General features: G+C 41.6%; 1 protein-coding gene across 1 annotated transcript in view; it reads left to right on the top strand.

Moving 5' to 3' along the window:
* Positions 1 to 425: 425 nt before the first annotated feature.
* NSMAF (neutral sphingomyelinase (N-SMase) activation associated factor) overlaps positions 426 to 25,146 on the top strand; it is a 106,311-nt gene continuing 81,590 nt past the window's right edge. The window contains exons 1-5 of the mRNA XM_006899230.1: positions 426 to 532; positions 20,320 to 20,409; positions 23,370 to 23,448; positions 23,544 to 23,611; positions 23,690 to 23,726. Coding sequence (XP_006899292.1) covers positions 474 to 532; positions 20,320 to 20,409; positions 23,370 to 23,448; positions 23,544 to 23,611; positions 23,690 to 23,726 — 333 coding nt within the window. The 5' untranslated portion in view covers positions 426 to 473. The remainder of the gene's footprint in view (positions 533 to 20,319; positions 20,410 to 23,369; positions 23,449 to 23,543; positions 23,612 to 23,689; positions 23,727 to 25,146) is intronic.

Raw genomic sequence — 25,146 nt, 5'->3', positions numbered from 1 at the left:
CTAAAGTGTGAATGGGTGACTTGTGTGGTAAGTGAATCATATCTCACTAAAGTTGTTATTGAGCGATATAAAATCAGATACTAATTATACCAACAACTCAAAAGGTTGCTGCTATTAAACCTTGTAATCAAAAAAGGGGATAGTTTCTGGGCAGCCATTCACGGTCGGGCCGTAGATCCTGGAAATGCAGCAGAGCAGCTGGCGCGGCCCCCAGGCCCCCAGCCCCGGGCCCGCCTGTCCGCCGACAGCCCCTCCTCCGGCCTGAGTCACCGCGCCGCCGCTGAGTCCCGACGCCGAGTGGCCGCACAGAGGGCGGCCAGGACGCGCGGCCGCCAGGGCACCCACTGGGAGTCAACCTTGTCTCCTCCCCGCTCGCGCCCGCCACCGCCGCGCGTGCCTCCCCGGTATCCCGGGACTAGGGCGGCCGCGGTGCCCGAACCCGTGCGCCCCAGCTCGACGCGCGCCCTCCCTCCATGGCGTTTATCCGGAAGAAGCGACGGGAGCAACAGCAGCAGCTCTATTCCAAGGAGAGGTAGGCGCCAGGCGGGCGGGAGGCGGGGGCACGGAGCGCGGGGCTCGAGCCGCGGCGGCGGGCCTGGTCGGACCCCGACGGGGGTCGGCGCTGGGGACCTAATGGACTGGGGCCCCGAGCTTGTTCGCAGGTCGGGGTCAGAGGTTGAGGTCAAGGGGCTGGGGTCAGAGGCCGTGAGTTTGGTGGGGAGCCGGGCGGGCCTCACGCCGAAGCCGAGCGCCGGGAGAAGCCGACCCTCAGCGCTGCCACCCCGCGGCGCAGCCTGGTCCACCCGGAAGAGGCCGCGCCGAGCCGGGGCCGACCCTCCCGCGGCGTCCGTGCTGGATCGCGGCCGCAGCCCACCGCCCACCGGGAGGGCATCGCCCGGGCCCCAGGGTGCCGCGTTTCTGGGCGCTGCGGCGTAGTTCCACCTCTGCGGGCCGTAGACTGGCGACTACCGCTGCCTGCCGTGGACGTTGCTGTCCCACGTCGCCTTTCTCTTTCTGTTCACTTTTCCAAACATAAAGCGGACGCACAACTAGCTCCCTCTCAGCGTGGGCTTGGGGAGCGCGCGGGAAAGGCGAAAGGCAGGGTCCCTATCTCGCGGCGGCCTGTTTGCGGGCGGGCTGTGCACTTGAAAGCGCTGCGCTGCAGCAGGCCATGTCTGGGCGTCCTGGTGAGCCCCACTCGGCCTACGGAGCCCTCTGCGGCTCTGCAGTGCAGCCTCGCAGGCCGGCCTCGGCCTCGGTAAATCTATTTACTCTGTAAATCGGCATATGTCTCGTGACACACATGTCTTTGCAGAGCTCCCAGGTCTGTGGCCCTATGGGCCACAAGGACGGGGAGTTAATGCTTTCACAGACAATAAGGTGGGAGCAGAAGGGGCAGTCTCCTCCCGTGCCATTCATCTACTTCTGAAAACATGCTGAAGGGTAAGCTGTATGTTCCGACTAGAAGCAACTTGCGTTGTGAGCTACAGTTTTCTCAGTATTTCTGTCAGATCACGTTGTTTTCTTATCAACAGCCAGCCACAAAACCTGTTGTGTGTGTGTAAATATACGTTAAGGTATGCGTCATTTTGCCTCATCTGCCCTTCCATCCAGACTCTCTGCTTCTCTCATCTGTAACGTAGTCGGGTGTTTCATTTCCCATATTCTGAGGAAGAGATGAACCCCACAGAAAACACCTCTCAAATGTGTTTTCCATGACTATGTTTGGTAGTGTGCTGAGGCGTTAGCACCAGCAAGGTTTGTTTGTGAAATAATAACTGGGTCATGATCAAAGTCATAACATCCTGCAGGTCTTCTGAGAGCTTTTATGAGGCCTACTTCACATGGGACAAGTTTGAGTAGAATGTCTTTGTTCAGTGCCAAGAGCATTAATACTTGGAGTTCTGTGTTAAACAGATGAATGTGATACCTAAAATGCTATTGTTTGTATGATTAAAAAGTCCTTGGTTGGGGAGCTCTGGTGGCCTAGTGGCAAGGAGCTGCAACTACAATCCCAGAGGCGAACGGTTCAAATCCACCAGATGCTCTGCCGGGGAAGGAGGGACAATCTCCTCCTGTACCAGTCAGATCTGATTTGACGGTACACGCACACAAAAATAATAAAATTAAAAAAGAAGTTTAAAAAAATAATAAAAATAAATAAAAACAGTCCTTGGTAATAGTTCTGTGGGAAACACATTTTCTTTAGATCTGCCAATTATTTTGATTGCAATGACATATCCAGCTTTGTGTGTATAAAGTCATGAGGGAGGATGGCTGGTCACTTTGTGAAGGGAGGTGATTCAACCTGCATGCCTTTTTTAAAATTTGTCAGGAGGTGTCAGCTGTTACTGAGCATCAAAAAAGATTGGGTCACATGTTTTATATATATTTGACTCCTGCTTGCTGACTGTTTTGTTTTTCAAAAGCTCTGCCTCATGGCCCTGGAATCTTGGACTGGCAGGTGTGCTTTAAGTAGAATCTGTGTCACGAAATACTGGCTTCAGTGACAGAAGCCTGCCTCACCCTCAGGTATGGGCCAGAACCGTTCCCTTACTCCCTCCCTTGCAGGGTCAGTTCCCACTCAGCAGCCCCTATCAGGCTTCTAAGTCTGTAAATAAAAAAGGAAGGACAATGCAGTCTGTTTTTTTCTTCTAACTCTACATGGAAACTGCCAGAAACAGACTGCGTTTGTGATTTCCAGCACATCACCATGGACCATGCATTCACAGTGGTTTGTCCTTATAAATCTTAGGATTCATTCTAAAAGACAAGAATAATTCAAAACGTCCTTTTTGTTACATATCATCAAGTCAGAACTGGCCCAAAGCGGACTCTGTCGCAGATTTTCCAGGACTGTAAATCACAAGGGGAGGAGATTGTCTATCTTTCTCACCACTGTGTCACTGTTGCTGTTATGTCCCATTGAGTCATTATAGCTGACCCTCTGGGGAGTTCTCAGAGGCAGTTAATCTCATGGGAGGAGGTTGCTCATGAGCTCCACAGTGTCTTGGGGATTGCACCCCAGCTTCTTGCCACTAGGTCACCAGAGCTCCCTAAAACAGCATTGAGCCCAAATACCATTCTTGCATCAGTTCCTACCAGGCTTAACCATTTGTTAAGCTACACACAGATTAGCAAAATAATGGGTAATGTCATGGTCTGAAGAATGTCCAGTAGAAGTGTTATGTTTTGGGAAACTTAAAAAAGACCAGTTGTGTGGGTAATCCATGAAAGGCTCTTCAAAGTTGTGAGTTCACAGGGCTCTTTGATGCTGATAGGACAAGGTTCAGATCTGTTGTTCATAGGATCACTCTATGCAATGCGCTGTACTTGACTCAGAAGCACCTAACAATAACATAAATAACTGAATAATGTCCCAATAAAAGGAGAGGCCTGAAGTTAGCATTTATTTTTCTTAGTATTAACATGTTGCATCTGAATTTAAAGTAGTGTTTAAGCAAAAGTAGAAACAGACTGGTTAGAAGAGTATTGTATCGATGGCAGAGACCAAAGTGGTGGCAAAGGAGCTGGAGGATTTGGCATGGATTCTGGATAGGTGTGGGAAGTAGAATTGATAGCTCATGGTCTGTTGCTTGCAGGTAAGAAATGACAGATGAAGAAGCAGGACTGTCTTCCCAGGTTGAGTTAGCAGAAAAAATATAGATGCTCCAATGAATTTGAATTGTACATAATTATATATCTATAGTCTAGTGTAAATACTCGGGATATAATTACATTAAGAAACTGCAACTGAAACTCAAACTTAGCTGCATGCCCTGTATTCATTTGCTCCACACAGCAATTCTACTTCTAGCTTTCTGATTTTTTCTTTGTTTTCTTTACAGTGAAGCTATTTATGTGTGAGGTTTATAAAGAAATGCTTTGATAATTACAAGATTAAAGAAGAAAGGGATTAGTCTCTTTGGTAATTAGATTCTTGTATGCCTGGTATCCTGGTGCCACGTGACAGGTTTCTCTCTATCTGTGATCTGTTTTGTAGTTTTTGCGTTGATGTTTTGCTGTGTCAGTCTTGAAAAAGTGTTGGGCAATTTGCTATGTAGATAAGGTGCATACAATCTGTTCAGGAATTGGTCAGTGGCTGTTTAAATTAGGTGGCTTTGGCCTACCTTTGACAATGAGTAAGGACACTGAGGACCACTCATGCCTTTGGATTTTGGTGTTGGCGAAGAATAATGACTATACCGTAGACTGCCAAAAGAACAACTAAATCTGTCTTGCAAGAAATGCAGCCTGAGTGCTCATTAGAAGTGAGGGTGTTGACACTTCTCCTCATATACTTTGGGCCTATTATCAGGGGGTAGTCATTGGGAGGAGGTCATCATGCTTAGAAAAGTAGAGGTCAGCAAAAGAAAAGAAGACCTCTGAGAGATTGAGCGACACAGTGTCTGCAACAGTGGCCTTATGCAAGACTGAGACTGTGATGTGGCACAGACTGGGCAAGGTTTCAGTCTATTAATAAGTTTTTCTGTCACTCTGCAGAGGTCATTGGCTGTGTGGATCACAACAAACTATGGCTAACTCTGTGAAGAATGGGAATCCCAGAATACTTGATTGGGCATATGCGAAATCTATACTTAGACCAGAAGGCAGTTTTTAGAACAGAGCAAGGAACCACTGCATGGTTCAGTATTGGGAAGGGTGTACACCAGGAATGTGTCCTATCTCCATACCTTTTCAGTCTGTATGTGGAACAGATTATCTCTGGGAGTCTGGGCTCTATGAGGAGAAATGTGGCATCAGGATTGGAAGAAGATTTATCAACAATCTGAGTTATGCAGATGACACAACCCTGCTTGTTGAAACTCAGGAGGACCTGAAACACTGCAGAAAGTTAAGGGCTGCAGCCTTCAATATGGATTGAAGCTCAACGTCAAGAAAACAAAGATTCTCGCCACTGAGCTGATTGGCAGCATTATGATGGATGGTGATTGTTAACAGCTTTAGTTTTCTTGGCTCCACAATCAACACTCTTGGTACCAGAAGCCAGGAAATTAAAAGATGAATTGCATTGGGAAAGTCTGATGTCAGACCTCTACAGAGTACTGGAGAACAACGATGTCAGTCTGGAGACTAAGGTATGCCTCATGTAGGCCTTGATCTTTGCAATTACTTGCCGTACGTCACAGAGCTAGACAATGACTCGGGATGAGAGAAGGAGAATTGATACCTTTGAGCTCTGGTGCTGGAGAAGAGTATTGCATAGACTGCTAGGAGAACAAACACATTTGCCCTACAGAGGGTGAGACCAGGCTGCTGCTTTAAGGCAGGGATTCTGAAGCTACATCTGATCTACTCTGGACACGTTCTGAGGCGGGAGCAGCCCTTGGAGAGGGATGTCATTCTCGGGAGGGTAGAGGGACAGTGTAAGAGAGGAAGACCCTCGATGAGATGGATTGATTCAGTGACTGGGATATTGGGGATAGGTGTGTCAGAGACAGTAAGATTGGCACAGGATAGAACAGGGTTTAGGGCTGTTTTATATAGGGTTGCTATGAGTTGCAGCACATAACAACAGCAACATAAATGAGATAACTCAGGGGCATCTGACAGCAGCCACAGCCCACTAAGGGGATTGGCTGGTCTGTGGGCTTGGTGAGCCTCATGGTTCCATGAAAGGACCACAGAGGTGAAGGGAACCTCAGTACCATCAAAAAGTCTGGAACAAATGAGCTCTTTGATCACAGTTAACTGAAGACTATGCTAGAATTCTCGAGACTGTGGAGTACTAGTGCAAAGTGGCTGTCCTGGTCTGGTTACTCAGTGGAGTAAGAGAAAGAGAGTCAGTGCCTTTGGGCAGAAGGCTAGGCCAGAGTGGAGCCCCAGGGCAGGGCCAGGTGAGACACAGATGAGAAGTTGCCACTAAATGGCCAAGGAGTGGAGAGCCACGTCAGGTGGGGATCTGTCCTGAGAGAGCTTTGTCTTGCCTCCTAAATTGTATCCTGTTATTCCAAATTGATCTTGATCTTAAGTACTTGATCTTGTTACTCTAATACACCACATAATTAGAGTCTGATCTGTGAGCTCTTGTGGCTACTTGGTAGCAATAAGGGAGAAAAGTAGAGATTTTGAAGTGGTCTAGAGGTAAGAAGCTGCACTGCCATCTCAAGGGTGGCGGTGGTGGTGGTGGTTGTCCTGGATCAAGGTGGAGTCTGAAATGGTTGGGGCACATGAGGAAGGCAGAGCTTGGCGCAAAATAGGAATCTCAACGGTACATGGTTCATTCAAATCTGCCAGCTGCTCTGCAGAACAATGATGGTCAATCTCCTGCTGTGTATTTACTACCTCTAAAAACCTGCTTCAGGGTCAGCTATGGGTTGGTTCTGACTCAAGGGTACATGACAACAACATCAAAGTAGTACTGTGGCAGGGAAGTGAGGGCTCCTGTCAGAAAGGGTGAAAGGTAGGTGAGAGTGGGAGTATGCCTGGCCTCTGCCTCACAGGGATCATGGGCCAGTGGTGAGTCTTACCTTCCCTCGTGAAGTTCGATGAGGCCTGACACCACTTTAAGTTTTCCTTGGTTAAGAGTTTACTGATATAGGATTTAAGAGTTCTGTGTTAATATTGATAAAGAAAATGGAAAAATTTTAAAAGACTAACAGTGTATGCCATGGGTCAGAATCAACTTGGCAGCAGTATGGGGTTTTTGTTTACTGGGATAGCAGTTCTGTATTTCTGATTTCTTTGTGTTACCCTTGAAAGTTTAACATTTAAAGTCTGAAGTTAGTATTTCTCTTTGACCTTCTCTCTAACAATTTAAGGGTAACTTCTGTTATAAATTGTAGTCTGTTGTTGTCCAAGATTTTTCAACTATATTTTAAACTCATCAATTAGATAATATTATTTGACAATTACATAGTTTTGTATATATTTTTACCCTTTTCTTTGCTCAGAATTCCTTCTTGTATATCTTTGTGGAATTCTCCCTGACAAGTGTTCTTTAGATGTTCCTTTGAGGAGGGGGTATCATTGTAGTAAATGGTTTTGTTTGTTAGAAAACTTAATAGTTAGATATTAATTTTCTGTGCTGCACTGTGGCTTATGTAAATTAATCTGAATATTAGTTTTCCTTACAGTTGCCTTGTTACATAAACCACTATTTAATTTTAAATTTTAATAATTATATTTTTAATTTCTAGTTCTAATTTATTTGCTTTCGTAACTGCCTGATTTTTTTAAATTAATGTCTGTTCCATTATCCTAGCTTTGATAAATTACTAGAGCTTTCATTGACTATGCAATGGCATCTGACTGTGTGGATCTTAACAAATTGTGACTAACCTTGAGAAGAATGAGAATCCAAGAACACCTGGCTGTGCTCATGTGAAACCTATACTTGGACCAGGAGGCAGCAGTCAGAACAGAGCAAAGAAACATTGCATGTTCAGAATCAGAAAAGGAGTGTGTCAGGGATGTGTCCCTTCTCTATACCTTTTCAGTCTGTGTGCAGAACAGATCATTTAGGAGGCTGGATTTTATGAGGAAGAATGTGGCATCAGGGTTAGAGGAAGACTCATCAACATCCTCCTTTATGCAGATGGCACAACCTTATGTGCTGAAACTGTGGAGGGCCTGAAGCATTTGCTGCAGAGTCAAGGACTGTAGTTTGTAATATGGATGGAAGCGTCTCACAACTGGGCCAATTGGCAGCACCATGATTGACAGAGAAGAGACTGCAATTGTTAACAATTTCAGCTTGCTTGGCTCCACAGTCAACACTGTATGCACCAGCAGTCAGGAAATAAAAAGACAAATTGCATTAGGAAAATCTCCTGTTAGAGACCTCTCCAGAGTGCTGAAGAGCAAGGAGGTCAGTCTAGAGACTAAGGTGTGCCTTATCTAGGCTATAGTCTTCTCAATTACTTGCTTCACATCAGAGAGCTGGACAATGACCAAAGATGACAGAAGAATTGACGCCTTTGAGTTGTGATGCTGGAGAATAGTATTGAACATGCGATGGACTGTCAAGAGAACTAATGGATCTGTCCTGGAAAGAGTCCTGCTTCTCAGGACATCTAATAATCTGTTCTTCCTGAAATGGAATTCCAGCTTACTTCACTAAGCCCTGATTTATTCAGTAAATCTCCACATTTTTTGCTCGAGAAAGGAACCTTTGAGGTAATCTGGTTCCCTTGCCCTGAATTTATAGTTGAGGAACATGAGGCTTAAGCAAGTCAAGTGACTTGACTGGGGCTCTGACAGCCTGGTTTTCCCTCAGTCAACTCCAGCCTTTCCCCCACCATAACATGCTGCTTTCAATATTAAGCATATATATGTCCACAGTATGAAAGAGGAGGCTTCTCTATCTTTGCTTCTAAGGAATACTCTGGCTGGACTTTTTTCCTTAACTCTGTTCTTTTGGCAGTCCATTGAATATTCAGTACTCTTCTCCAACACCACAGTTCAAAGACACTAATTCTTCTGTCATCCTTATTCATTATCCAGCTCTCTGATGTTTAGGAAGTGACTGAGAAAACCATGGCTTAAATCAGGCTCACTTTAGCCTTTAAACTGACATCATTGCTCTTTTGCATGTTGGAGAGGTCTCTGACAATGGAGTTGTCCAATGCAATTCATCTCCCCATTTCCTGACTCCTGGTACCAAGGCTGTTGATTGTTGATCCAAACAAGGTGAAATCATTGACAGCTTCAGGCCTTCCTCCATCTGTCATGAGGTTGACTGTTGGTCCTGTGGTGAGGACCTTTGTTTCTTAGTATTTAGATGTAAGCCATACTGACGGCTATAGTCCTTGGTCAATGAGGCAAGTGTTTCTTACCCTCTTTGCTTTGAACAAGCAAAGTTGTATCATCTGCATAGTGCAGGTTGTTGATGAGTCTTCTTCCAATCCAGATGCCACATTCTTCATAGTGTCTGGCTTTGCAAATTATTTGCTCAGTATACAGATTGAATGGGTGTGGAGAAAAGATACAAACATGATGCATATCTGTCCTGATTTTAAACCATACAATGTTCTTGGCTCTGTTTGGACAACAGCTTCTTATTCTAGGTATAGAGTCCATATGAGCACAATTAATGTTCTGGAATCCCCCATTCTTATCAAGGTTAGCCATAATTTGTTATGAGCCATACAGTCAAATGCCTTTGCATAGTCAATAAAACAGAAATATACATTCTTCTGGTATTCTCTGCTTTTAGCCAGTATCTATCTATCAGCTTGAACTTTTAGTACTTCCCAAATGTCAAAGTACTGTTCTGGCTGTTTTTGAATGATCTTCAACAATATTTGGCTTCCATGAGATATAAATGATATTGTTAGATAATTTCCACATTATGTTGGGTCACCTTTCTTGGGAATGGGGCAAATAAATATCTTCTAGTCAGTTTGCTGGGTAGTTGTCCTCCAAATTTCCTGATATAAACTGATGGACACATGTAGGACTGCATCTTTAAGTTGAAACGTGTTGATTGGTATTCAGTTGATTCCTGGGATCTTATTTTTTTGCCAATGCCTTCAGTGCAGCAGACACTTCATCTTTGATCAGCATTGGCTCTTGTTCACATGGTACTTCCTGAAATTGTTCAATGTCAATTAATTCTTTCTGGTACAGTGAATCTGTGTATTCCTTCCACCTTCCAATAAATTTGGATTTATTTGAATCCAGTATCCATCTGAAATGCTGCAAACCTATTAGGAGGGAAAGACTTACTAAGAGATCAAGTGGATTCTGAATGTCAGGAAGGCATGCAAGGGCATCTGTTAACCAAAGAGAAAAAACAGAACATATTGGAAAGAGGAACAGAGATGGCATAGTTGTGTTCATTATAAGTCACCTAACCGGGTGGGGAAACAAATGGCTGATGTGCCTCTGAGCACATCTCTAAACAGGAAGTGGTAATGCAGAAAAAGAATAAGAGACCATAGCTTACCTGCTGAAATGCTTACTGAGTGTAATTAGTTTCTTTGCTTCCCTCGATAAAGTTTTCATTTAGGCAGAAAACATAAGAACTTATTTCTGAGTATTACTCATTGTGGCTCCCTCTCCATGGAGTCTCGCTGCTGCTGCTGCTGGATTCAAACCTCCAGAGTGGCGTTGGGTTATCAGCACAGCTCCCTTTGGCCTGTGCCACCAGATCTCCCTGAATATTAAGCAGAAATGGATTAAACAGTAGCTGTCTTTAGATAGTCTTAGCAAATTTTATATTATCGAAGCCCAGGATTAAGAAATGCACTCAGATCATGGAACCCAGATTTTAAGAAGATAAATATTGATAGTGCCCAGGAAAGGGAAAAGGGAAGGATTATTGCTGAACTGTTGACTCTGGAATGGCTGTTGACCCAAGAACTTTGTGTGTCAAAATCAAAATTTTGTCAAAGTATCTAAAATAGAATTTAGAGCATTCAACCCAAAAGTTCTTTGGTGAACAGTTATAATATTCCTTTGAACTTATATAAAGAAGGGCAGTAGCCAAGAACAGACCAAGGGGCTAGTACACATGTGCACAATGAAAGCCAAGAAGGGTCAAGCTACAAGTGGTGGAGGATTGAAAACAATACCCTAAATTAAAAAAAAACCTTTAACAATTGTGTGTGAATTGAGGAAGTACGAGGCAGCATCACAGTGCTCAGCCCAGCAGGATGACGTTGATTTATGACAGAAGTGGCTCTTTTTAAAAAAATTATTAATATAAACTTTTTTATTTTATACTGGTTTATTTACAGAGTTCATATATATTTTCATACCAGATCTTTCCTATTTCCTTAACTCACTCCTTCCTCCACCTATCAAATTGTGTGACTCTATGATTATGACCCCCCATCCTCACCCCTGTGCTCCACCCTTCCCCCCTTAGATTCTCATACATGTTTTACTAGTTATCTGTTTCTACAATAATGGTCTTATACAGTATTTGTCCAGAAGAAGTGGCTCTTATTCTGCAGTCTGTTAGTGACTGTGAAGATGTCTGCTAGCAAAAAAAAAAAAAATACAAAACAAAAAACAAACCCAAAATCCTAGGAGATTTTGCGTTTGGAACCATAGAATAGTTCCATGAGTTGAGGAACTTTGAAAAGTATTGGAAGAACTGATGTGACTAAATAGGTTTAGTGCTGTTTCTAGCTGAGACCAATTATAAATATCTAAACAGGAATTCCTGTCAGCGGTGCCCTGCATGAATTCACCATGAAGTCATGTTTGTTTTTGCAATGTTTCACTAGCACGAACAAAGTGAGAAAAAGGAATGGCAGCATGTTGTTGTTGTTAAGTGCTGTCAAGTTGAGTACGACTCATGGCGACCCTATGAACAAAAGACCTGAACTCTGTTCTATAATGTTGTTGTTGTTATGTGCCTTCAAGTTGCCTGTGACTCATAGAGACCCTGTGTACAACAGCCCAAAACCCTGCTCTGTCCTGTGCCAATCTTACTGTCTCCGATACACTATCCCCATTACCTCAGTCACTGAATCAATCCATCTCATTGAGGGTCTCCCTCTCTTGCGCTGTCCCTCCACCCTCCCACGCTTGATGTCCTTCTTCAAGAACTGTACCCTCCTTGCAACATGTCCAAAGTATGTCAGACGAAGCTTCAGAATCCTTGACTCCAAGGAGCAGCCTGGTTTCACCTTCTCCAGGATGGACCTCATTGTTCTCTTAGCAGTCCATGGTGTATTCAATACTCTTCTCCAGCACCACAGCTCAAAGGCATCAGTTCTTTTATCCCTAGTCATTGTCCAGCTCTGTGATCCATAGCAAGTAATTGCAAAGACTATGGCCTCGATCATGCATACCTTAGTCTCCAGGCAAAACGACGCCCAAGAGGCGGTGACTCAGCTTCGCCCCACACAACACAGGTATGCTCTTCTGTAGTAGGTAGGGAATATATGATTAGTTTCATTTTTCAAAGATTGCTGCCTAAGATATCACTGGGAGGACAGACTGACCGGGCAGGGTAGTGTTATTGGCCTGTGCCTATTCAGCATTTTTCTTAATCTCCTCGTTGTTTCAGAATCCATTTTAAGATGTTTACAAAAATGTGCATGATGGCCATTTAGTTAAACCATTGCTCCAGCAGTTGTCCTGGCTAAAGCCAAGGATAGTGTGCAGGTGTTCACAACAGGGAGGCCCATGTGACACTCATCCTCTCCTGCCCCCCCCCCCCCGCTCACATCTCTGAGGCTACATCACGCTTTTCCCTCTTTGATCATTAGTACAAGGAAGCCTGGAGAATCTGGGAGCAGGATTGACTAGATAAACTTTTCAAGTACGCCATAAATACTCATCAGCAGAGCTTTGAATATTTGTTGAGCGCCATGGATGCGTGTTTACACCGTTAGGATATTCTATAGTGGAGCTGTTTTCCATTGTGGGTTAAGTGTTGAACTGAGTGCTTTATATCATTCAGATGACAAGTGCTCTGACATTTTTGTAGGGACGTTGAGTTGCTGAACGAGCGAATTAATTTAAAGGAAATATATCACCTCTAGAAATGATTAACCAGAGGTTAAACTAAAGAATTCCAAAATAGAACCAATTACCTCCAGAAGGACTAATTTATAAGAGAGCTCTGATGGTCTAGTGGTAGGAAGTCACACTGCATTCTTTAAGGCAAGCAGCTTGAATCCACAGGTGCTCTGTGGGAGAAAGGTGAGCAGTTTTTCCCCATGTTATTTATTGCCTCTGAAAACCTGCTGGAGAGCCAGCTTTGGGTTGCTTCAGACTCCATTGCACACATCAAAAACAACAATAGTATGAATGCGTGAAGTTAGAAAGTTGTAATTGAAATCTTTTTTTAAAAAAAGTTCTTTTGCTAAGCAGGAAACCTTTCACTGTATAAGCTGTATCGGAAATCCTGTTCTTAATAAAGATCTGTAATTCTTTTTATGTAGAAAGATTTTAAAGCAGGTGTAACTAAACACTTAAAAAAACAAAACATTTACAACCAGGAGAGGATAAAATAGATGAATGGGACCTTCTAATAATCAAATCTCTGTACACATCCAAAAACTCCAACAGGGTAAAAAGAGAAGCCACAGACTGGGAAAAAATATTTGGTAATGACATGTCTGATAAGGGACTTATATCTAGAATTTATAAAATACTTGAGCACCACAACAAGATAAAGACAAATAACCCAATTGCAGAATGGGCACAGGATATGAATAAACACTTCACCAAAGAAGACATTCAGATGGCACACAAACATATGAAGAAATGTTCAAAATCCCTAGCTCTAAGAGAGATGCAAATCAAAACAACTATGAGATATTGTCTTACCCAAGTAAGAATAGCAAAATTTAACAGAGGAGCAAGTATCAAATGCTGACGAGGTTGTGGAGAAATTGGAACCCTTATTCACTGTTGGTGGAAGTATAAAATGGTGCAGCCACTCTGGAAGGCAGTATGGTGCCTTTTTTTTTTCTATAACTTTATTTTATTAATTTTCATAAATATTTACAGAGATTTTGGGTTTCCATTCATTCATTGTTGCATTATTCTCTCTACCCTCCTCCCAGTTTGTTCTTGTCCAAATGCCACAGTGCTTGTCAAAGCCAGTTCTGATTAATCTTCTTTGTCAGTGTGTCCTTTGCCATTCCCTATCACTCCTCCCTGAGAGAGACTTCACCCTGAGTCATAAGGAAAAGGGCACGGCGTATTCTCTTAGCTACTTCCTGCTGAAAAGGGACGCTGTGGGTTTCAGGGTGAAGATCTTCTCTCACTACTCTAAAGGGCCCCTTTGGCAGTAGGAAACACATAGACTATTATGGAGATTGATTTTGGAATTTAGATGCACTCTTATTGATTGTGCTTGGCCGTACATGTTCATATCCTTGAAGATGTATCATGGGGGTGTTGCAACCTAGAAGACACAAATTTGACTAACAAGTTATAAGTACATGAGTCAAAAATTATGGAAAAGTAAAAGAAAAGATTCTTTCATTGTTTTCCAAACCCTCCCCCAGGTCCCCTCCACCATGTAGCCCTCGCTCTAGACTCCTGTGATGACAGAAATACCTAGTTATATATCTCTTTTAAACAGTTTTCTCCCTCCTCTGTTTCAGTGCAGTATACATTATTGAACCCATCTTACTCAGTCTCTCCCCAACCCCAAGGTTAGTCCCATTCTACAACAGTGGCATCATGTAATATTTGTCCTTTTGTGACTGGGATACTCCACTCAGTAAATAGAAATACCATTTGACCCAGCAATTCCACTACTGGGAATATACCCTAAAGAAACTAGGACTGCCACCCAAGCAGATATATGCACACCCATGTTTATTGCTGCTTTGTTCACAATAGCAACAAGTGGGAAACAACCCAAGTTTCCATCAACAAATGAATGGATAGAGAAGCTGTGGTATATTCATGCAATGGGATATTATGCAGCACTGAGAAACAGTGAACTCATGAAATATACAAAATGAATGACCCTTGAGGACATTATGCTGAGTGAAATATCTCAGTCACAAAAGGACAAATACTGCATAATGCCACTGTTGTAAAACAGGACTGACAGTCAGGGTTGAGGGGGAAACTAAGAAAAGAGGGGATAAATAGTATACATGGCATGAAACAGATGAGGGAGAGAACTGTATAAAAGGAATATATGATTGGGTATTATTGGCGTGACAAGAATCCAGAATAAGGGGTGCATAGTAAAGTAGGCTGGAGAGTGGGGGCTTTGTAACAGTGAAAAAATTTTTTTCCAAAAAGAAATGCAAACTGGGATGGGGTGGGTGGGGACAGGGAGGAAAATGTGCAACAATAAATGAATGGAAATCCAAGTTCTCTATAAACTTTCATTAAAGTATAAATTTTTAAAAATCACAAAGAAAATATTAAACTAAACAAACCTCAAAATTTTATAGCCCTGTGACTCTTTGAACAGTATAATTTGGTAATACCCCTTCACTGTGCATTTTTTATTACTTACAAAATGCATATTGTTGTTACAAAAAGCTAGCTGTAGAAGACTTTAAAAGGTTAAAAACCCCTGGAGACCCCCAGTGGTGATCACAACTCTAGGGCAACTAACATTAAACCATTTACCCAAAGGGCAACTTCGGAACTAGTCAATGTGATTATGTTTTAATAGTTCTACGGGAGAGCTAGCTGTTTATAATTGGAGTTCAGAGCAATCGAATCTTGCTATTACTGAAAAATACTTACAATTTTCACTCTCAAATGAAGGGGGGCAAGAGAGAGATTCCATCGTTCCATTCTGAACAAATAGCTTGGGGCTATTAAGATACAAACTAAAAATAAAGAGTAGGTAATTAGTATCCCTGTGATTTTTGCCTTCCTAGAAATTACCCAGTACATCAAAAGGACTGCTCTTAGCAACCCCAGCTGTTGTGATTCTGTTGAGATTCAGGGTCTGGCAACTTGAAAAAGATGGCATTCAACTGCCTGTTGCTAGGAGCCAATTGAATGGAGACAAGGATTCAGTCTTTCAAATAGCTTCATTCTGATGGCAGCGATCTGAGAAAAAGCTGTAGCACAGATGACTCAAAAAATTCTGTCATCTCAGAATCAAACCAAGTTTTAACAGGGTCACCAGTGATAGGGGTGGGTTAAGGGTAACGGATATGGGATGGGTTCTGGAGTTTTGTGGCCTGGGGTCTGATAAAGTTGCTTGTTCCATCATGTCTCCCCATGGTGGCTGGCAGATGTCCTTGCTATTTGAGGCAGATAGTCTGCAGGCTTCTTTGCTGATGGGACATTCTGCAGGTAATTTCTCATATTTTCATGTCAGGGAGATTTGATTACAAATCCTTAGTTCCTGGAAAACAGCTTCACAGCTAACTAATCAATTGGGTTAGAGGACCATTGGCAAAGTTGTCTTAAACATACACTATATTTGAGCTCATGCGGCTATTGTTGTAAAATCACTTCCCTCCCTCTAAAAGGTGCAGAGGTTCAGGTCTAGCTCTGAAACCTTCCAGAGAGAGCATGACCAGGAGAAGGAAATAAGACTAACCCACTGAATTTCTGTGAACCATGAGAACTCTTGAACCAGAAAAGATTGTTAGTTTCCTACCTCAGAATTCGTAGCTTACTCCTTCAACAATCATAAGTATTATTATGATTCCAGTTTGCTTCTAGAACCTTTGTTAAGAATTGCAGTTTGTGCGGAGAGAAGGGTGCAACAATGAATGAATGGAATTCCAAAATCTCTGTAGATGTTCATTGAAATGAAAAAGAAACAAACTAAATTAAAAAAAAATTTAAAAAATCAGAAAAAAAAATAAAAAGAATTGCAGTCCTACCTAGGAAGAGGTGACACTGTGAAAGTGGACCCAGATCCACTTGCTGGCTAACCAGCCTGCTTCTCCCATTGAAAACAGTGCCTGCCACCTGATCCAAAGTAATGTGCTTTATATGAAAGCTTGTCTCAAAACCTCCATCAAAATGGGTTTTGCCTCCCTAACTTCTCAACATCTATGCTCAGCTGGAAGCAGTTAAAATTGTTACCCTGTTTCCCAAAGTTGGGAAACACATAAATCAAAAGGAGAGTTGTAACTGTTAGTAAAGTAAAACTAATATTGTACCTCATCCAGGGCTGCAACTATTAGTTGAAACATCATTTGGATCCTATCAATGCCTGGTGCCATATTTTTTGCCAGTGCCTTCAGTGCAGCTTCACCTTCTTCTGTCATTATCATTGGATCTTGTTCATATGATACTTCCTGAAATTTTTCATTGTCAGTCAGTTATTTTTCTCAAGTTGAAAGAAAGAAAAAATTCAGTCCTCGAGTTGCAGTATTGAAGGATATTATAGGAAAAAATCTTGGATGGTCTAGGAAGCATCAAAAGAAAATGAAGGGAATACGCAGAGCCTGGTGACTTAGTGATAAGCAGTTGTACTGCCAATGCAAAGACACGCAGTTTGAATCCACTAGGTGATCTATGGGAGAAGGACGAGCAATTAACTGCCTCTGAAAACATTGGAGGCTCAGAGCTGTTCCATCTTGACAGTATGCAGCATTAGGAAACTAGTTTCTTTCTTAAATACCTTGAAATAATGTAAGAGAACACTTTGTGCTTCCTTGAGCATTCTGCCTTTTACAACTATCAAGGACTGTATTTTATAATTTATAGAATTAAAAAAGGCTAGTGCTCTTTCCTATAACATTTAAAAGGGAAATTTTTCTCTTAGCCTAGCAGAAGCAGTTGGCAAGATTTCTTAGAAAAACTGAAGCCCTAGGGAGCTCTCATGGCCTAATGCAAGAAGCTGCACTGCAGTCATGAAGGCGTGAGGTTCGAATCCACCAGATGCTCCCCTGGAGAAGGAGGGGCAATTTCCTCCTGTACCAGTCAGGCCTGATTCAATGGTAAACAACAAGAAAAAAACAAACAAAAAAAGCAAACCCAAACTGAGGCCCTTTATTGCTGTTTGCCTTTCTGTTCTGCAATCTATAGCTAAGAAGTATTCTCGCTTGATGAAAGAAGAGGTAAGCTCTCCTCATGGTTCCCAAGCTCCACAAGCCTTGGAAAGGCAATTTTCCCTCTGTTTGTTTTTTGTACTATAGAGACCTTCTGTTGCATCCCATTTGCTCCTCCTTTCAGTCATTATTGACTACTGTAGACACATAAAGCCACATTCAGCCCTGAGCACTTATAAAGCTCTTTTTTAAAAATTAATTTTAATGAACAGTTACAGAGACTTTGGATTTTCATTCATTCATTATTGCATTTTCTCCCTGCCCACCCCCTCCCCACCCCAGATCATTCTTCTCTTTGAAAAGTAAAAGAAAAATTATTTCATTGGTGTAAATCTCCCCACTCCCTAACCCCCCAGTATACTCCACTATGCAGCCTTCATTCTGGATTCTTGTCTTGACCATAATACCCAATCATATATTGCTTTTAAACAGTTCTCTCCCTCATCTGTTTCAATGCCGTATACATAATTTATCCCGTCTTTTCATTCTCCCCCTAACCCCTTTATCAGTCCTCTTACATAACAGTGGCATTATGCTGTATTTGTCTTTTTATGACTGAGATATTTTCATTCAGCATAATGTCCTCCATGGTCACCCATTTTGTGTAATATTTCATGAGTTCCTCATTTTTCAGTGCTGCATTGTATTCCATTGTGTGAATAAACCATAGATTCTCTATCCATTCATTTGTTGATGGGCACTTGGGTTGTTTCCAACTCTTTGCTATTGTGAACAAAGTCTAAATAAACATAGGTGTGCACGTTTCTGTTTGGGTGTCAGTTATGGTTTCTTTAGGATATATTCCCAGTAGTGGAATTGCTGGGTCAAATGGTATTTCTATTCGCAACTTTTTGAGAAAGCACCATACAACCTTCCATAGTGGTTACACCATTTTACACTTCCACCAACAGTGAATAAGGATATGAACAGGCACTTCACCAAAAAGACATTCAGATGGCAAACAAACACATGAACAAATGTTCAAAATCCTTAGCTCTAAGAGAAATGCAAATCAAAACAACTATGAGATATCTCACTCCAGTAAGAACAGCAAAATTTAACAGAACAGCAAACAACAAATGCTGGCAAGGTTGTAGAGAAACTAGATGGCCAATTTCTGATTTGCCCATCCCTGTCAGACCAGTCCTCTGAGTTAACAAGCATGTTCCTTTTGCTGAAGGATCCTCTGATCAACTTGGGAATTCTGAGCATTTGCATCTATAAGCATCGTCCAGTCCAGAGCAAGCCATCAGGGTACAACATCAATCTTAGCTCACAGCACGGATCATCTTCTCTTCATTTGTCCTTAAGTGGGAAATACTGCACTGCTTGTAGAAGGGTCTTGTGTTAGGCTTCACTGAGATAGATGATGCTTCAGAGACCTGGCTCTTTCAGGTATCAGTATCTGCAGGCATTTTGTATGAAGCTACTAATCTTTCCCCAAACTAACCTCCAAGGTTGCTACCTGAGCTTGTGGTAGTGTCTGTGTTTCTAGTCCATTGCTTATTCACTCTTTTGGGACCACAGCTAATCCCCTGCTCCCCACTGCACTTCTGTCTAGTCTGGAACATCTCATCAGTTTTCTATAGAACGTGACATGTCAGAGTGGGTTAAGTGTAAACATTGGGGAAGGAGCCTCTTGGCCACTGTCCCCCACACCTTCAGCGCCTGCCCACTGTATCCTTGCTTTTCCTGGTAGCGGATACCCACAGTTGGGACATCTTTGTGTAGCCCAGTGGCTTGCATTGGGTTGGATTTCTGTGGAAGGACAGATATCTCAGCAGGGTGTGTTTCTCTGATTCCTCCGCTTGCTCACTTCCCTCCCATGCTTTCCTCCTTTCACATCTGCAGTGACATTCCTTATGTGCTTTGGTTTCTAGTGTGTTTTAATTTTGTGGAGCTTACCATTTCAAATGTATCCACTCACATTTTCATATTGCTTCAACACAAAATCAAAGAAATAGAATTTAACAATGAGTTTAATGTGCCAAGTTTGATCTCGATACTCCCACCTGGCACACCAGAACTTGCGGATGCATTTCAAGCCCCACACTTGTCATGAAGGTTTTCCACGTGATGCTACGTGCCATTGATGTGTCTTTGCTTCTATACAGCCACATCAATACTTTCTGCTATTTACTTTCTAAAAAGTTTGCAGCACTTAAAACTTAGGACAGAACCATATTCAATCCCATTCAGCTCAACTTACTTGTTCTTAAGCTCCCATTTTGTTTGAAGTATAAGATTGTTTATTGTGTGGAAACCTAGAGATCAGCACTCAAGAGTCCTGGCCTTGTGGCATCAGCACGATAGGCAGGAACAACCGAAAATTGTGGGTGAGCAGGGCTGGAGCGTGGAGATGCACAGCCTGGAGTGTCAGTCAGGGGAAAGCGGATGATGGCAAGTTTGTAGCTAGAAAGCTCCAAGCTCTGTGAAGGTAAAACCAAATGAATAAAACTTGTAGCTTCAGCAAAAGAGTAATAGTAAACCAACCTCAAGAATGGTTGTCCCATATGATGTGGCCCTTGAGACCCACGAAGCAAGTCTGTCTTGTGTCCCTCTTCTCATCTGCGAGAAAAGTGCCTGGAATAGCAGTGCCAGACCAGCTGCTGTTGAGTTGCTTCTAACTCAAAGAGACCCAAGTGTTGCGGGATAGAGCTGTGTTTCATAGAGTTTCAGGCTGTGGCCTTCAGAACACGAACACCAGGCCTTTCTTCCATGCTACCTCTGGATAAGTGTCAACTACTAGCCTTTTGATTAGTGAAATAAAGTTCTTAATTATTTGCATAATTCTAATAAATAAGGAAAATCTTAATGACTGGTCAGCTGTTTTGGATATACTACTTTCTTATGGTTTCTAAAAAAATAAAGCTTATGTCCCTCTCAAATTTAGATTTTCCTTGCTGCTGCTTAATTTGGAGGAATACTACTTTGAACAGCACACAGCTAGCCATATCCAGCATAAAGGCAGTCCAGATGAAAGGTAAGGGAGATTTTTAGGTCTCTTTCTGATGTCGGATATTTTTTAAATCAAGTGCATCAGCAGTGGGATTTACAAGTTGTCATAACTTCAGTATCTTCCCAGAACTCAGAAGCGTTGCAGCCAAGGCCTATAAGGTTGTAGGCCCTCTAACTGGCTGCCCAGAAAGATGCCTTTTATTCCTTTCTCCTTCCCTCCTTACGATGCTCTCAGTATGTCACAAAGCAATGGTGCTGAAACAAAAGGATGGTACATAAATTGGTACTTTCACAATAAATAATGTGATTTTAACTAGGAGCAAAATCCATTTTGTTGTTCTTATTAAATGACTATTTACTACAATAAAAACTTTCTTTGATTTTGGAAGCTATATATAGGATGTGGAATGAAAGTAGTCGTTTAAAATACTAAGTAAGAAGTAACTAACGTGAAAAGCTCTTCCACCAAAACCGCACATTGACTTCTTTTTTTGGGATGTTTAACTATAGGCCACCATCTAGAAGATTCTTTGACATTGTTGAGAATGCCTGTCTTTCTCCTACAGAACAGCTGGTGGATTTGAACTGCCTGTCTTTGGGTTGATAGTGCAACTCCCTATCCACCAGGCTACCACAGCCACCTTTCTTACATTAGAGAAACACACACATTTTCAGTTTTCTTTGGTTTTATCATGAAAGGATAGAAGATAGATGGTATTTAACCGAAAGCAATGCAGGAATCCTTTGGATTTTTTTGTAGTTTGGGACATAACCTGCTTCCTTTGCATTCATTCACATTAGACACTTACCGTTTGCCAAGTTATTGCCTGTCAACAAGTCAGTTTTGACGCATGATGACCCTGTGTGTTACAGAGTTTAACTGCTTCCGAAGGTTTTCTTGGCTGTAATCCGAATGAGAACAGAGCTTCCATGGGACTACTGGGTGGGTTTAAACCACCAACCTTTGGTGTAATTGGAGAGTACAGTTTGTGTCATCCTTGTCAGTACTTGGCTAGTAGCAGAAAGATAGTCCGTTTACCCAGAGCATGCTGGAAGAAAAGCCTGACTGTCTACTTCCAAAAGGATGCGTTCTGAAAACCCTCCTGGAGGGCAGCTCGACTCTGCGCACTGGGGCTCAGAACAGTCATCGTGAATTTGGCAGCAGCTGGGGTTCCTGTGACCGGAGCAGTTCTGCTCTTTTGTGCCTTTTTTAAAACAAAATGTGTTTGTTTATTATTGAAATACAAATGTAAGAAAGCGAATGAAAAGATTGTTTTTGCAGTTTTAAAGTTGTTAATTGGGCCAGTTGGTACAACCTTATAGAGGTGAATTTGGTAATATCTAACTAACTAGATTGCTTGTACACTAAGTAATCTGGCATTTTTACTTAAAATAATCTATGTTAAAGTTATATAGCAAATACTAAAAAGAAGACAAAGTTTGGCATTTACAGCACTGTTTTCAATAGAAAAAGACTAGAAGCAATGTAATAGATGATTGATGACGTGTTTACCTGAAAAGTGAGTATATCGTTTGCCATTAAGTGAGAACCAACTCATTGCTGACCCTTCAGTGGGTTTTCAGAAGCAGGTGTATTTTCAGGTAGAATTATATTTATAAAAGAAATAGCAATTCAAAGGAAAATTGAACAGGTAAATTTAATAATAGATAACATTTCTGACTTAATTGATTTTGAAATTTGATTGATTTTTTAAAAACTCATTAGTTTGATTACGTAGGAGCTGTAGTAGTTTTGTGGCAGGCTAAGAAGTTGCTCTGCCAACTCAAAGGCAGGTGGTTCAAATCCACCAGCTGCTTCATGGGAGAAATATGGGTTCTTTCCTTTCTTGCAATTTATAGCTTCTTAAAGTCCCTGGAGGGTCAGCTATGAGTCACTTCCAACTTGATGACAGTGAACAATAACAACAGTTTAATTATATGTTTCTGATGTGAAGCGACAAGTTGAAAAACAAGTGGCAAAGAAGTCATGAATTGTTTTCAGTAATAGAACTAGTTGCAAAAATACTGGTTTTATGATTATGTAACCACCTTATATACATAGATAAATGAGTTTATATATTGGGGTATAACAAAGTAGTTATGTTCATGCCCAGGCCAAGAATATCTAGATAAGAGTTATAATTTTAAAGAATTTAAACAGAAGCCTTGCATTTTTACATTTGAAATGGAAATACTTAAGTGAATGAATGTATTTTGTCCATAATGTCACAATGAATTGGAGGCCCCCTTGACCAACAACGTAAAACAACAGCCATTTTTACTGAGCACCTACTGTATGCTGAAACATAGAGGTGAAAGTCATAGGCAGGTGTGTTGTTGTTATGTGCCATCGAGTTGGCCACGACTCATAGTGGCCCTGTGCACAGTAGCTCTGCACCCTGCTCTATCCTGAGCCAGTCTCACTGTCTCTGACACACCTACCCTCATTACCCCAGTTACTGTGTCAATCCATCTCATCCGGGGTATTCTCCTGCATTGTCTCTCTACCCTTCCAAGCATGATGACTAGGCCCTCCTGGCACTACACACAAAGTATGTTAGACAGAACTTCAAAATCCTTGCCTCCAAGGAACAGCTTGGCTTTACCCTCCCATGGACAGACCTGTTAGTTCTCTTGGCAGATCATGATACATGTTCAATATTCTTCTCTAGTACCACAACTCAAAGGCATCAATTCTCCTGTCCTCTTTGGTCATTGTTCACCTCTCTGATGCAGATTTGGTAGGTAATGGAATTGTCACAGTGTTTAGCAGATAAAACTAATTCTCTAGTCTCTAGGGAGGTGGGGATAAGAAACATTCTTTTTGTTTTGTTTTCTAATGTTAAGTAGCCTTCCTTCTCTATAATCACAAGCTTAATATATTAATTGACATCTTAGAAATGTGCTTTTTAGCTAGAAAGTATGATGGTTTATCTATGAAATTCTCCAGGTGCATGAAATAATCTTTTATACTTTGACCCCTAGGAAATGTAGAGGCTCCTTAAAAATATGCTCTAAATCAGTGATTTTTGAGCCAGATGCTATATCCCAGCCCATTATTAAGGTAAGCACATCTTAAATATTAACATGACCATTCCTACTTTTTGTGCAGCTTGATTTTGCCTTTTCTAATTTTAATAATATCTTTATTTTATTCAGATTCCTCTAAGAGATTGTATAAAAATAGGAAAATATGGAGAAAATGGAGCCAGTAGACACTTTGCAAAGTATGTTATTGGTATTAAATGTTAATTGCATTATATCTAAAAATTTTAGGAGTTTAATGACTTTTTTCTGCATTTTAGGTCAAAATCTGGGGGAATTTCAATAATTTTCAGTCAGGTAAGAAACACATAGTAAAATATTTTTTCTTCAGTGAAGATGTATATGTATAGTATGGTTAAATTACTTAGGAAAATTTCAAAGGGACGCTGTTGGGATAATTTCATTTTTGTTTTTTTAAAATGATTTTTATTGTGATTTGAATGAAAGTTTACAAAGAAATTGATTTTTTATTCACTCATTCATGCAAAATTTGTTTTTTTTGTTTCTCACTACTCTTATTCCGTCCATTATGCATGTCTGTTTCTAGATTGTTTAGATAAACATAGTGTCTGATTGTCCATTCAATTTAGAATGACTTTTCCTTCTCCTATTCCAATATAGTAATTATTATCTAGCCATTGTTTTCCTGTTTGGATGGTTTTTAAAAGCTTTTACAGTTTACTAATTGAGAAATAGATAAATGTCTGATTGTGAGTGGGTGACAGAATAAATGTGAGTGTGAGAGTGTGTGTGTGTGTGTGTGTGTGTGTGGAGGGAGGAGTGCATTAGGGTGAGTATGTGTGTGTGAGAAATAGAGAATAAGTGTGAGTGTATGTGTGTGTGAGAGAGAGAGAGAGAAACTATGTAGTTTAAGGGATACCATCCCGGATGGATAAATGTCTATGGACTGGTTGGCAGACTGGTAGCATGGTCATGTTGGAGAGCATCTTGCTCAAAAAAGGCAGGTGCTCAGAGATAAGGGTGCTGTGCCCCCTCCTATAGCGCCTGATCACTTAGGAGACCAGAGACACAGTGGCCATCTTGTTCTCGCTTCCGTTGTCAGGACAGCCAGGGCAGCATTTCAGGCTGCACATTGAAACAGTCATGGCTCTTGGGGTCATTACATTCTGTTAATGTCAGCTGCTTTTCCTTTACGTTTCATGTTCCCAGGATTGTGCTCATTTATTACTGCTCAGTTAAAACATGGCTTATCTCCTGTCTTATCACTCACGTGTGTATCTATGTTGCTGTAAGTAAGAAAGGAGTAGCATTGTGCAAAAATGAAAGAATCTTTTTAAAGAGAAAAGTAAACTTGGTGGGGTATAGGGAGGAAAATGTGTAACAATGAATTAATGGAAATCCAAGTTTTCTGTAAAGTTTCATTACAATAGCAATTTAAAAAAAATAAAGAAAAAGAAAGAAAGGAGTAGCTTCAGTACCTCATGCTCCAGCCCTGGATCTCATGCCTTTGACCTTCACCACTAAGGCCTGGACCCTGCAGAACCCCTAGCACTCTGAGTGGTCCAGAGAACAGTGGTTCTGTTGTCAAGCGAGTTTAGGAAGGGTGTTAAAAACGGAGTTGCCTTATGAATCATGGTGAAGTCTCTCTCGAGGAGTGATAGGCAATGGCAAGGGACACACTGACAAAGGAGATTAATCAGAACTGGCTTTGACAAGCACTGTGGCAATTGGACAATTAAAACAGACATTGGGGGGG

Source organism: Elephantulus edwardii, unplaced genomic scaffold, assembly GCF_000299155.1.
Source record: "Elephantulus edwardii isolate Elephantulus edwardi_28Jun2011 unplaced genomic scaffold, EleEdw1.0 scaffold00248, whole genome shotgun sequence".
Taxonomy (NCBI): Eukaryota; Metazoa; Chordata; class Mammalia; order Macroscelidea; family Macroscelididae; genus Elephantulus; species Elephantulus edwardii.
This window is presented reverse-complemented; position numbering and strand designations above follow the sequence as displayed.